General features: G+C 39.1%; 1 protein-coding gene across 1 annotated transcript in view; it reads right to left on the bottom strand.

The window, feature by feature from the left end:
• Window positions 1-14,765, bottom strand: part of GABRB1 (gamma-aminobutyric acid type A receptor subunit beta1) — a 394,151-nt gene that overhangs the window by 15,956 nt on the left and 363,430 nt on the right. The window contains exon 8 of the mRNA XM_019025638.4: window positions 13,683-13,927. Coding sequence (XP_018881183.1) covers window positions 13,683-13,927 — 245 coding nt within the window. The remainder of the gene's footprint in view (window positions 1-13,682; window positions 13,928-14,765) is intronic.

Here is a 14,765-nt window from a genome sequence, read left to right as displayed (position 1 = left end):
CTAATTAATAAAGAAATATCAAAATATCAATATTTGAGTTGAGCACAATCCAGATTGAAGATTTTTAAACCTTGAGGCAGAAGGAAGTGAGGCAAATTAAAATTGTTAACATACTGGATTTCTAAGGCAGGTGTAGACCAGCAGATTTTTTTTTCAAAAGTTGCTGATGTTGAAAGAACTCTTCTGTGGGATAATTATTCCCCACTCCTCACAGTGCCCTCAAGTATGAGAATTCCCACTCCAAGTCCCAGAAGAGAATCTAAGGGAGGGACATGTACAACTTCTTTTCTCCTTCTCCCCTCTCACTGCTCCCCACTGACCTATGTGGTAGGTATATTTAGAAGAAGGAAGCAGGCATTCTAGGCTCCGTGCCTTCTGGAGTTTTCTGTCTCTGATCTGCTTCCTAAGAGGGTGCAGTGCAGATAGGAATCTGCATGTTGAACCCTCCTGTGCTTTTGGGTAAAGTCTGCAGTTGTTCATCAGTTCCAGTGACCGGGGAGGTAAGTCTGTTTCTGATTAGAAGGAATGACTGCAGTATATTAATCATATATTCCTCAAACCAACATAATGGATTCTCTTTTTTAAAGTTTAGAGTGTCACTGAACCTAAATTTAGAGAAAATGAATGTAATTATTAATAAGGCTTCAGGAGGGCCAATCGAGAAACGCTTCCTCTTCCACTTCAGAGAGATGACCAGTAAAGGGGAGTGGAGAATACGGCTTAGTTCTGCAGCCCCAAGGGCTTGGCAATATTTCACTGTCACCCCACTCCTTATTAGACAGGCATATTTCCTGGCTGCAAAAGGTAATTTTAGGTGGATCATGGATAATCATTTAAAATGTTAATAGTAGTTCATGCATTCACTCACTCATTTATTCAATGTTTACTGAGTGCCTACTATGCCTCAGGCACTGTTCCAGACACTGATGAAGACATCAGCCCCTCCATAAGCAATAGAACATCATGTCCCTCATTTCGTAAATTCAGAGATCTCAACAAATAAAGCCTCTTGATGTTACAGTCTCCTGTACAAACACTGGAACCCTGACCCCCTATTGATTCTAAATGTTTTACTGGACAAATACTTTGACCTCTTTCAAATGCAGGTTATCAGTGCCCTTTCCAACAGCTTCTTTGAAGTTTGCTCTCTTGCAACCATGATGTCCACCTTCTTCTTGCCTGCCGAGCCTTTCTTTCATCTCCTTCCTGAAGGTCATGACACCCAGCCTTAAGGCCTGCTGATCACAGACAAGTCTTAGAGGGGCTCACATATAAAGAAAGGTCCTGGAAGTTTACTTCATAAAGACCTGAGATGGAAGGGACAATCCAGCTTCTGGCTGGCACACACTTTCCTTCCTTCCTCTAGTGCACTGCTTATAAACCATGTTATCTTGTTTTTAAACTCTAATTCTGATGACACAACAGTCCTGGGAAGATGGTGGTGAGCAAAACAGACAAAGTTCTTGAAATACTGGTGTTTACGTTGTTATGGAGGAAAATGGTCAATACCATCCCTCCTTCTAAAATTAGTTTTTAAAAAAATCAGGTAACATTATGAAGAAAAAAGAGAGCTGTATATATCTTTTAATGTATTTAGGAAAATATGACCAGTTTGTGATTTTGTGCATATTTTTCTTAACATTATATTCATGCTCACATTTCATTATGACAAGGGAAAAATCTAAAGTAATTCACGTTTCCTTATTTTCTTCTGAACCTTACTACAGAAGAACCTAAAGGATAGTGCTGCATGGATGTTTAGAGGCATCTAAATCTCAAAATTGCCAGAGCAGAACTCTTGATCCTCTCTCTTCCCATCCAACTTGTTCCTTCCACTGAGTGTCCCATCTAGAATGTTACTCCAAGGGGGCAGGGATTTTGTATTATTCACAACCATTTCCCCGAAGCCAAGAAAAGTACTTGGCATATAGAAGCATTCAATAAATATCTTTGAAATGAATGAATGGGGATAAATACATTGGGTATAGTGGTTAATTTTGTTTGTCAACTTGGTCGGCTGTGGTTTCCAGTTGCTAGGTCAAACACTAGTTTAGATGTTGCTGAGAAGGTATTTTGTGATGTGATTGGCATTTACAGTTACTGTAAGTAAAGGAGATTACCCTCGATAATGTGGGTGGGCCTCATGCTATTGATTGAAAGCATTGAGAGCAAAAACTGAGGTTTCCAGGAAAAGAAATTCTGTCTCCACACTGTACTGTAGAAACGTTGGCCAAGTTTCCAGCATGCCCTGCAGATTTCAGGCTAAAGATTGCAAAATCAACTCTCATCTGAGTTTCCAGCTTCAACCTGCCTGACAGATTTTGGACTTGCCAGCTTCCACAATTGCAAGAAATGATTCCTTAAAATAAATCTCTTATTATATGTATGTTGGTTCTGTTTCTAATGGTTCTGTTTCTCTGAAGAGCCCTGACTGATACAAAAGCCATGCCAAAAATCATAGGGTGATTCTCAAATGACTGAAGTCCAGAGAACATAGTGTGATGGCTGTACTGTTCCTTTCCTTAACAGAAATCTGAAGTGAATTTACAGATTTATTTTCTGGCTTGGGTTTAGCCTTTCTTCCACCCCTTCCATCTCACTCACTCTCTCCTCTCTGCCCCAACATTCTCAATGAGTGCCTTAGGCTGTGAAAAATATTGCCACTCACTGAATTGAACTGCTCTGGATATTTTCAATATATAAATATAGCTGAACTCATTTTAGTGTAATTGGAATAAAATATAATCTTGTTTTCAGTGGCAGTTTTAAAGCCCTGTCGAGGAACACCTCTGGGCTCAATCTACTTTGCAAACAGTGAGTTATTTCCTCCTTGCTAGCCAATTCAATTAGATTCATATTTACTGAGTGGTTCTGAAGCACAGAGCAGGAAACCAAGTGAAGTGGAGCTGGCTACAGAATGAGCTAATTCACTGTCCTCAAGAAGCCTACACTCTACTTAATGAAGCCAACTAGTGCGAATGGCTGCCTTCCCTTGTAGAGAACACACAGTTGCAACAGCCCAGCCTTCATCTTCCCATTCCTCTCATAGAATGTACTGTATTTGCTGTTGCTGTCAGTCATTTGCGCTCACCAGGGCTGCCAAACCCTGATCTCTTAGCCTGGAATTCCTGAAACCTTTTCTGGTGGGGAGGAGATGGGAGGTTCTGCTGATGCTTTGCATGTCTCTTTGCATGTCCTGAAAGCTTGCGGCAGAAGTGGAAACTTTATTATCATTTTGAGAAGGAACAGAAGATTAAGTGCAAATGTACATAAATCTAAGACAAATAAATTATATTATTCAGGAAATAGAAAAGAAAAAAAAACAAAAACAAGGCTGTGGCTTCCAGTTGCTAGGTCAAACACTAGTTTAGATGTTGCTGAGAAGGTATTTTGTAGATGTGATTGGCATTTACAGTTACTGTAAGTAAAGGAGATTACACTCGATAATGTAGGTGGGCCTCATGCTACTGATTGAAAGCATTGAGAGCAAAAACTGGCAATTTTCCAGAACAGTACTCAGGTAGATACATTTATCCTGGATTCGTTTCTTTTCCTTATTTCTCCCATTCTATGTTTTAGTAGGTCCAAATTGCTCTACTTTTAAATAGATCCTGATTCTGTTGACTTTTTTCTTTTTCTAAAAATTTTTATGAGCACATAGCAGGTATATTCCATGCCTTGTTCTTTCCACCATCACCTCTTGCATCTTAAGTGATCTTCCTCTTTTTAGAAATGTTGCTCTGTGGTCCTTTCTCTACATAGAAGCTGGAATGATCCTTTAACAATGTAAAACAGGGCGACAGAGTGAGACTCCATCTCAAAGAAAAAAAAAGTGCAAAACAGGCTGGGTGCAGTGGCTCATGCACGTAATCCCAGCAATTTGGGAGGCTGAGGTGGCCTGATCACCTGAGGTCAGGAGTTCTAAACCAGCCTGGCCAACATGGCGAAACCCCATCTCTACTAAAAATACAAAAATTAGCCGGGTGTGGTGGCGGGCGCCTGTAGTCCCAGCTACTCAGGGAGGCTGAGGCATGAGAATTGTTTGAACCCGGGAGGCAAAGGTTGCAGTGAGCCAAGATTGCGCCACTGCACTCCAACCTAGGCGACAGAGGGAGACTCTGTCTCAAAAAAAAAAAAAAAAAAGTAAAACAAATGATGTCTATTTATATCTTCTGTTTACTCTGTTTATATCTTCTAGTTACTTTTCAAGACATAGAATGAATTCCAAATTTCTTATTCTAGTCCAAAAAGCACCATGTGGTTTGCTTCCTGTGGGTACCTCAGCCCTCATTTCCTACCAGGCTGCTCTTCAAGCACTGCTCCAGCCACACAGGCCTTATTTTGGCTGTCTCTTGATGCTCCTAAGTCTGCAGGGCATTTTCACCTGCTATGCTTCTCTTGCGCAATGCTGTTTCTTGCCCACATTGTTACCTGGCTAGCTTCTCATCATTTTCTTTACCATAATTATCGTCATCTGCCATTATATCATGTGTTTATTCACATATTTGTCAATTACCTCAACTGGAATATAAGCTCCAGGAGGGCAGGTGCTTTTTTTGTTGTTCATCACTACTCAGTATGTCCTCCTTGCTTTCCCAGAACTGAGCCTAAGATACATTTTGCTGAGTAAATGTCTGCAGAATGGGGAAATCTGAAACTTATACTTTGAGTCATCTCTCTGAACTCTGAGTTTCAATGGCCAAGGACACCTGCAGAGGTGGCTAGAATGTCTAGGATCTCCAGGGTTGTGGTTCTCAGACATTGAGGTGTATCTGAATGAATTGGGAAGCTTGCTAAAAACACCAGTTTGAGTTCATCTCATTTTAGATTAAGATCCTCTTAGTCTGTATTCCACCCAAACATCCCAAGGGTCCTAGTAGGTTGTGGTGGATGCCTATTCATTTGACCTGTCTGATTCCATTCTACCTTTCTCTGATGATAATGCCCTGATATTCTTTTGGTGCACGTGGTTGAAGTATGCCTAATTGCATCTTCTAGGTTTCAGGGACATGCATGTGATCCAGACCTAGGCATTTAGCATTTTCCATCTTCCTGGTGAGAAGAATTGACCTCTGCGTGAAAATATGACAAGTTTATCCAAAAAGACTCAATCCTAGGCCTTTTTTTTATTATAACTATTGGGTATAAGAAATAATTTTGTGCTAGGGTCAAAGAGCTTCGACACTATAAACTTGGAACTTTGGGACCACCATGAGGGAAGGGCCAAAACAAAGTCAATATAAAAGAAAGCAGAATTAAGAGATGAAGAGAGATACTTCTGACAAATTGTTTGGACACCTGGAACAGCACATGTGAAACTAGGACTGTGCTTCCACCTTTCAGTTGTGTGGGCCAATAAATCCCTCTCCCTCCCCTTTTATTCTTAAACCAGTTAAGTAAAGTAGACTTCTTTCTTGTTCACCAAAGGAGTTCTAGATATCTGGGTAGAGAAAAAAATAGAAAATAAGAGACAGAGATTCCTGAAAAGGAAAATTAGATTTCTGAAGACTGGAGATAGGATAGGATTAAATCAAGGCTAGAGAACAAAAAGTGAACGAAGCCAGATTTGGGCAGGGGTTTGAGGAATAAAGAAATTCATGAACTATCAACACAGGCTGTCAGTAGAAATTCAGGATGCTAGGTATAGATGGTGAAAGTTTCATCAAAGGCAGGGTGAGTTTTCCAGTTGGTCTGAAGGCCCAGGCTCAAAGGCTGACAGATATGGAGCTGTTTCAAGCTGGACCTAAAGACAGAGCTGTATACTTTTACAATGCCCACCTCCACCTGCACATTACATCCTGGAATTAACCACAATAAAGAGCTGATTCACATTTAGAAAGTTGTCTGAAAGTGTTTGGGTGACTTACCATGGAGAACAGGAATGGGAGAAAAGAGGCCAGATCATAATACTAATATCTGATTCTAAGAGGAAAAAAAATCTATTTCTTGACTATTGGGGATACAACTGCATATTTGGTATTGTGAAAGGAAAATAAATCTTGGGGCCCCCAAATCACTAAGCTAAAGGGAAAAGTCAAACTGGGAACTGTTAGGGTACACCTGCCTCCCCTTCTATTCAAAGTCACTCCTCTGCTTACTGAGATAAATGCGTATCTGATTGCCTCCTTTGGAGAGGCTAATCAGAAACTCAAAAGAATGCAACCATTTGTCTTTTATCTACCTATGACCTGGAAGACCTTTCCCTGCTTCAAGTTGTCCCTCCTTTCCAGACCGAACCAATGTTCATCTTACATATGTTGATTGATGTCTCATGTCTCCCTAAAATGTATAAAGCAAAACTGTGCTCTGACCACCTTGGGCACATGTCGACGGGACCTCCTGAGGCTGTGTCATAGGCACTCATCCTCAACCTTGGCAAAATAAACTTTCTAGATTAACTAAGACATGTCTCAGATTCTCAGAGTTCACAGAATGAATCTTTGGCAGATTCCTCTGGTGTCCCCTGTGACACGGAATGACTGAATCAGTCTCTGCTCACAGACCACCCAAGCTACCATTTCAGCCATTTCATTTATTTGTAAATGGAAAGGGATTGTGGCCAGAATATATAACTGAAAAAGTTCCAGATGAGTATAAAAGTGGCCCAGAGGTAGCTTACTTAAAGCCTAGTTGTACTGTGAAATCTATCTTTCAAAACTCTAAATACCATCTCTATTTTCAAATGATGCCTGAGGGGCTTATGAATCTACAGTCTTTATCACCTTAGAGGTTGAAACTCTCCTAATGTCTGGATCTAGCATCTGCACTGAAATAAAAAGATGCTTCAGAGCAGCTGGAGGAAATATAAATCAAGACAAAGCAAGCACTCCTGAAGCTTCAGTACAAATACCCCTTGACCTGACTGCCCAGCCAGAGCCATCAAAAGTAATGTGTAATAACTGAACAAGGCCACTCTATGCTCCAGTGAACCAAGGCAAATACTGAGGAAATCCCTCAAATGAAAATTGTCTGGGACCAGGGCACAGATGTCATTTAAATTTAACTGTTTACAAGCATCTAAAAGTAGAGGATCATCCAACCATTATATTTAAAAAAATTAATAGTCTTTTTTATGTTTTTGAGTTTAACTAGCAGTTAGCAATTTAAAATACCACACAGTTTGCATTATTAATGTAACTGCTGAAATGACACACTGAATAGATGAAGTAAATACTTGCTTTGTTATTGACATATTTTCTGTCTGGACTTTTGGTTTTAGAAGAGGATAAGAAAGTTAGGAACTACAAAACCTAAGCAGGTGCAGGGATGATTATAACTTGCATGAGATGGTAATGCTGTATTATTATCCCACCTAAATATGAAGAAGTTTATAAAATTGATACAGGAGATAGAAAGAAATTATTTAGACAGATAGTAAGGGCAACAGAGACCTCGGCGGAATTTCTGTTTTAACAAAAAGCAGCCCCCAAATCATTTCTTTTCTAACAAAGAGCAGTCTGAAAAATCAAGCTGTAGACATAGATAAGCAAGTTGGAAGCTTTCACGGTGAATGCTGGCAGCTGTGCCAGTAGAAAAGGGCTACCTGGAAGCCAGGTATGTTCAACATGAAGGCTCCATCTTCCCTTTCCTTTTTCACCCGAGTACAGTACAGAGAAGCAGGCAACATGGCGCCAGCCAGGTAGAGAACCCACTTGCATAATAAAAAATTAGAGTGGGGTGGCCAGCTTTTTCACATGCTATGCAAATGGCACATCTAGCCTTAACCAGTTTTTTGAGCCTTATGCAAATGGAAGACCTGGTCTGACCAATCTTTCATGCCCTATGTAAATTAGACACTGCCTCCTCTTATTCAGCTGTAAAACCCATTGCATTTCACCACAGACCAGAAGACCCGCTTGGGACCCCTCTCTCTGCAGGAGAGAGCATTTCTCTTTCTTTCTCCTATTAAACCTCTGCTCTTAACCTCACTCCTTATGTGACCGCATCCTTGATTTCCTTGGCGTTGAGACAATGAACCCTGGGCGTTACTCCCAGACGAACAGTGCCATTTCAAAATCTTAGCCATAATGCTCCTTTGAAGATTACATGTAATGCTATATGGCACTGTGATTCAAAAAGAATACCAGAGGTTGATATAAAGCATGTTTAAATTTTTTTTGAAAATAAAAATGATAGGAACAGTAAGACAGTCTGGAGCAGAAGCTGAAGTGGAGTATAGTCTCTTTTTCTTACTTATTATGAATATGTACGAGTTTTATAAAACATAGTGTAGCACTGAATGCTTTGCGTGATTTCTAAAAACATCTAAAATGGAGAACAACTCTCCAGTATTAATTAATTAATTCATTCATTCAACAAGTACTTATTTGTTATCTACATTTTAGCTACTGAGGAAAGAACAATGAATGTAATAGACAAGGGCTCTGGGGTGTATAATTGGGAAGCTGTAGCTTAAAAAGAGAAACAGATGTTAAAAGATAATTATACAAATAAACATATACTCACTATCATGGAAGTCCTATTGTGGAAAAGCACAGGATCCCATAAGAACAATTAACAGAGATACCAAATAATAAATCAAGAGTGAGAGTGTCTATTAAGGCAACCCCAAAGTAGTAGCATTTATGGTAAGAACTGCTACAATTGAGAAATTGAGAGAAGCCCAATATGACCTTCAATTTCGCTAATCATTTTTTCTGTTGTATACAATATGATGTTAATTCATCTAATAAAAATTTTAATTCTGTGATTTCCATTGTTCCACTTTTATAGTTTCAACTATCTTCTGAAACTCCCCATTTCTTTATACACTATATCAATTTTTCCTATTGACTTTCTCTTAAACTTTTTATTTGGAAACTATTATAGATTCCCAGAAAGTTGTGAAGATAGCACAGAGGGGCCCCATGTGCCCCTCACCCAGGTTCTCCAACTGATTACATCTTACATAACTATGATATAATATCAAAGTCAGGAAAGTGACATTGACATAAAGTGTGTATAGTTCTGTGTAATTTTATTGCATATGTAGATTCATGTAACAAGCATTCCAATTAAGTTACAGAACTATTCCATTACTGCAATGATCTCCCTCACACTAGTTCTTTATAATCAGTCATACCCATCCCACATCCTTCCTCACTATCACTGACTCCTGGCAACCACTAATCTGTTCTCCATCTCTATAATTTTGTTATTTCAAGAGTGTTATATCAGTGGAATAATACAGTATTATAACCTTTTAATACTGGCTTTTTTCACTCAACCTAATGCCCTTGAGAGACATCCAAGTTTTTGCATGTATCAATAATTCATTTCTTTTTTATTGGAATAGTACTCCACAGTGTGAATATACCACAGTTTGTTTAACCATTCATCTATTGTAGGATATTTTGGCTGTTTCCAGTTTTGGGCTATTTCTTATGAACTTTTAAATACATTAATTATAGTTATTTATACTAATTATCTTTTAGGCCAATATTTGAGACTTTTACTGCTCTGTTTCTGTTGACAAATGTTTTTCTCTTGATGATGATCACATCTTCCTGTTTCTTCTTATGTCTAGTAATTTTTTACTATATATTAGATATTTTGAATGATGCGCCATAGAGACTCTAAATTCTGCTATCTTCCCCAAAGAATGTTGAGTTTGGTTTGGTAGGCAGTTATATGACTAACATATCATCCAGAATATGTGGAGACTTGGTTTTATGTGTCATTAGGGTGAGCCTATTTTAGATTTTCCCTTAACCCAAGGGGAATCCCTTATTCTTGTGACTTATCCTTTACCCTTAAGGTATAAGCCTCTTGAGATTTTTATGGAAAACCTAATGTGCTTACCACCCCCACACTCCCCAACAGGCTAGATTCAAACTCCAAACTCTGACTTTTATATGCTGGACAGTAACTAAAATCTCTGTTCATTTTTCTTCCCCCCAACTTCTAGCTATTTTTTCTTTCTGTGCTCCTTGGTATTTGTACATTTGTACATTTGTAGCTCAGGGATCAAGCTGGGGAAGTTTACACTCAGATGTCGAGTTTCTGCTATGGCTCACTTCTGAAATTTCCAGGAACTCTGGAACAATCAAACTCCATGATCTGACTCCTCAGGTCAATACAACTTCAGTTTCTGCTGAAGTTTTGCTGCCCCACATCCCTCAGTCTGGGACACGGCTTCAGGGGAAAAGCTGCATAAACATGGATTTCACACAGTGTGGTTCCTTCCTTTTGAAAGTTGATTCTCTTTTAGTTTTTGCTTGTTTTGTTACTCTCCCATGTCTTAAAGCAGATTTCTAAAAATGTGCTCACAGTTTATTATGTCTATCAATAGGAGGATTACTCTGATACAAAGTACTCTGCCCTGTTTTAATATGATTTGTTTTTGAATTTTGTCAGAATTATGTCTATTTTTCTGTGGAAATCATTTGTGGAGTTCGTAGTCTAACATTTCATGGATAAAAACATATTCTTAAAAAATCTCCTTTAAGCATTGTCTTCTGACAGTTGAGGAATTTCTTTATTCGTTCTCCTTTAATTCAAAATTTAAAAAGTCAATTTACCAGGAATAAAAGTTTACTGATTCGAGAGACAATGAATTCTTACCACATTTAAGCCCAACGTTACTCGAACAGCCTGTTTATGAAATAAAGGTCAGTCAAATGGGAACATTTTACTTATTTATTAGCCAGTCATGAAGTCCTCTGCAGGACTTATACATCTAGATCTGACATGACATAGGCTTTCCTCCTGCCTTTATTCAACCTTTATCATCTTAAAAAATTTCTCTGATATCCTAGTGTGGAATCAAAAGCTTAAAGTGTTTGCTTAAAGTTTGTTTTGTAGTCTTTTTATTTTATCTGAATAAATTGATTCCAGTTTGCTTGATGTTTCATTTTGATATGGACAGGAGACAGGAAAATACTGGAAAGAAGGGGGTAGTTCCCCGGCAAAGGCCCCACCCTCAAGCATGGAACCCCGCGGCTCTAAATGGGAACAGACATTTCTGTTTTAGTGTCAAATATTGCCTTTTGGCCCACCATGCCCCCCATACTGTACCCATATAAACCCCGAACCCTGGGCTCCATGAGCAGAAGAGCAGAGGAGCAGAGGAGCAGAGGAGCAGAAGAGTGGCATAATAGAGAAGGAGAGAAGAGAAGGAGTGTCTGAATGTCAAGAGAAGTTTGGCTGAGGATGGTCGGAGAGATGGCCGCGGGATGGCCAAACTCCTGGGGAAGATTATCTTCCCACTCCAGCCTCTTTCCAGCTCCCCATTCATCTCACTGAGAGCCACCTCCATCCAGCAATAAGATCCTCCACATTTACCATCCTTCAACTTGTCCATGTGACCTGATTCTTCCTGGACTCCAGACAAGAACCTGGGTACCAAAAAGGCACTGAGCTGGTTAACACTTAAGCTGTCTGCAGATGGCAGAGCTAAAGGAGCACTGTAACACACCTACTGGGGCTTTGGGAGTCGCAGGCACCCACCTCTAGATGCTACCATGGGGCCAGAGCCCAAAAGCGCTCGCCCCGGCTCCCACGCCTGCCCGTCTGCATGCTTCCCCTCCCATAAGGTTTGAGTGCATGGCAGCCCAACAGATGAGCGTATCAGGGAACTCTCCTGTTTCAATTTAATTACTCTCCCTAGAGAACATTGCTTTTTAGCAACTGAAGGGCCCTGCTTTCTTCATTATTCTTTCCTAAATTGTACTTATCTTTGAGTATCCATCCAGTTCATGTCTTCTGAATTTTCCCACCACTGAACCTATTCCACCTTTTTTGGGTAGGGTTTTCCCTCGTGACTTATCAATTAACACACATTCCAAGCTGTGCAGAGGATGAATTAGTATGTTTGAAGGCAACTGAGATGAGGATGGGAATAGAAAAGAGGTGGCCTCCCAAAGTACTTTTAAAGCTGGTATGGTTACAATCAGACATTGGGAAGTTGCTTCTTTTCAGGTATACACCTCAAACTAACTGTGTCCTGTCTCATTTTATAATCACCTCATATGAGTATAATATTCTTTCACAATAAGATCAGAAGATTCTTCAGGGCAAATATCTTGTCTACTTCTCTCCCCATAGCACTGAACATAGTGCCTCACACAAAGGTAGAAGTTTATTTGATGTGTTCCTTTGAATTTTAACCACTTGGCTGAATCCCTAAGTTTTCTTTGCTAATTTTTCAAACAGTGTTTATCCAAACTTTCGTCCTACTAAAGAGCATGAAGATACACCCTGAAAATTTATAATTTGGCCTAAGTATCCAGCCACATTTCACACTACTCTGCTTTCTCCCTCACTAACTATGCTCTTGCTCTACCGGTCTTCTCTCAGTATTTAAACACACAGGAATTCCTGCCTCAGAGCCTATGCACTTTCTATTTCCTTTGCCTAGAATGGACATGGCATGGTTAGCTGTTTCTCATTACACAGGTATCAGATCAAATGGTCATTCCACAGAGAGGTCTTACCAAAGTGTCCTGCTCCCTTAAATCTGACCCAAATACTCTTTTGTTCAGTACTCTGTTTTCCTTTTTAAAATTATTATTATTTTAAGACAGGGTCTCACTCTGTCACCCAGACTGGGGTGCAGTGGCGCAATCTCTGCTCACTGCAACCTTTGCCTTCTGGGTTTAAGCCATCCTCCCATCTCAGCCTCCCAAGTAGCTGGGACTACAGGCAAACACCACAATGCCCGGCTAATTTTTATATTTTTTGTAGAGATGAGGTTTTGCCATGTTGCCCAGGCTGGTCTCAAACTCCTAGACTCCAGTGAGCCTCAGCCTCCCAAAGTGCTGGGATTACGGACATGAGTCACTGTTTTACTTTCTTTTTAGCATTTACTAGTAACTAAAATTATCCTTTTGATATTTGTTTGTGTCTATTGCTTATCTTCTCATGTTAGAACCTAAGCTCCATGAGGGTGAGGAATTTTGTCTCATTCACATCAGTATCCCAAATGCCTAGAACAGTGCCTAAATGAACAGTTGTCACCCTCTGTGCTATCTTGAAAACAATTTGTGGTAGATACACATTTGAATGTACTTAATAATGGTAAATTGATTTCAGTGAAAAATGGCTCAGAGGTAGAGGCTACAGAGATGTTTTTAAAGAATAAACAGATCATTCATTTAAATTTAATTCCATCCAATGAGACCACAGGTTATAAGATGTACCAATGAGAAAAACAGAGTTCTTAAAACAACTCTGTGAGATAGACATACTATAATAATCTCCATTTTATGGATGAGGACACTGAGAGAAAAGGTTAGATAAAGACTGAAATAGGTTGATTTGGCTGAAGTTGTAAAGCCATTAGGTGACTAAACTGGGAATGAAAACCAGGCAGTTTGATTTCAGTCTATGGTTGTAACCACTGTGCCTCATCTCCATTTAGGAATGCAAAGTATATTCACTTTAGTTCTCTCATTTATTTACCATGCAAATCTAGCATTATTACTTTACATATGCTTTTACAAATAGTTTAGAATAAATAATAATGGACTTGGGGTTGAGTTCCAGGGTATATTACTAATCAATATAACCCTCAATCTAACTTCTTCATTCCTCAGTCCCTGAATATGTAAAATGAAGGCTTGGTTGAGTCTTATTAAAGATCAACTAATATTTTATTAATTGTTTTTAAGTTATGAGAGCCCTACGCATCATGATGCTGATAAATTTAACAAGAATATTGTTAGGAATATTTAATATCTTACCTGGACTTTATTCATCTCCAGTTTATTCTTCTCATTGGCACTCTGGTCTTGTTTGCTAGCTCCCTTTTTCTGAGGGCCTTTCCCAAAGAAGATGTAATTTACAAAGGCATACTCCAGCAGAGCCAGGAACACAAACACAAAGCAACCCATCAGATAAATATCAATCGCTTTGACATAAGGGATCTTTGGCAGGGTCTCCCTGAGGTGGGTGCTGATGGTTGTCATTGTAAGCACTGTCGTGATTCCTGTGAAAGAGAAAGACAACACTTAGCTGAAGGCGCCACTATTAAGTTCCTTTTTCAAGATTGAGAGGACAGATGCCATTTGCCACTTCCTTATTGGTGCCCCCGAGTGATCACAGTAGCATGATAAACCACTGGGCAAAAAGGGCAGATATTTTGAAAGACAAGGCATTAGCCTCCCTACGTAGTCCATTAATGAATCATAAAATAGAATGTGTAGTTAATGAAGGGTTGAAACCATTTTTTTAATTGCACAAAATAAAAACAAAAGCAGATGGAAAAGCAGATCAAAATCCCATTGAAATCCTGCTATTGAATGTCTCTCACTTTGTTACATGACCACATCTTTCTTCTTCCTTTTCTCAGCATCTCATTCACTGTGCTCCTAAATCTGTCTTTGTGATACTAATCCCTATAGCAGCCTCTACCAAATTGAAAGCTGGTGACTAGTTTGAGATCTACTTCATCCCATGAATCTACAGGACACCCAAGTTACAAGGTCAGTATTGCATTTTAAAATGATTGTGTGTCATTCTTAGCAAAACATCACCAAAAGAGGAAACATGAGAAATGTCATAATTTGTATCAAGTGCTTGATTTATGTATATTTTACATTTACTACAATCTTGTTGCTTTGATATTTCAAATATTCTCTATTTTCTTGGTTCCAGAACCTAGAATGAATTAGTTCCCTGATGTCAGAAAACAACTTCTTAAAAATTTGAACTTGGATTTGTTGAAGAAGTTTAAGACTGTAAACTCATAAAAGACAGATTTTGTTTTATTTACTTTGTTATATATAGCATTCTTAATAGTATAATGTTTGTTTAGCTGTATAACA

This window comes from Gorilla gorilla, chromosome 3, assembly GCF_029281585.2.
Source record: "Gorilla gorilla gorilla isolate KB3781 chromosome 3, NHGRI_mGorGor1-v2.1_pri, whole genome shotgun sequence".
NCBI classification, from domain to species: domain Eukaryota; kingdom Metazoa; phylum Chordata; class Mammalia; order Primates; family Hominidae; genus Gorilla; species Gorilla gorilla.
The sequence above is the reverse complement of the archived record's forward strand: the minus strand, read 5'-3'. Positions and strand labels throughout refer to the sequence as shown.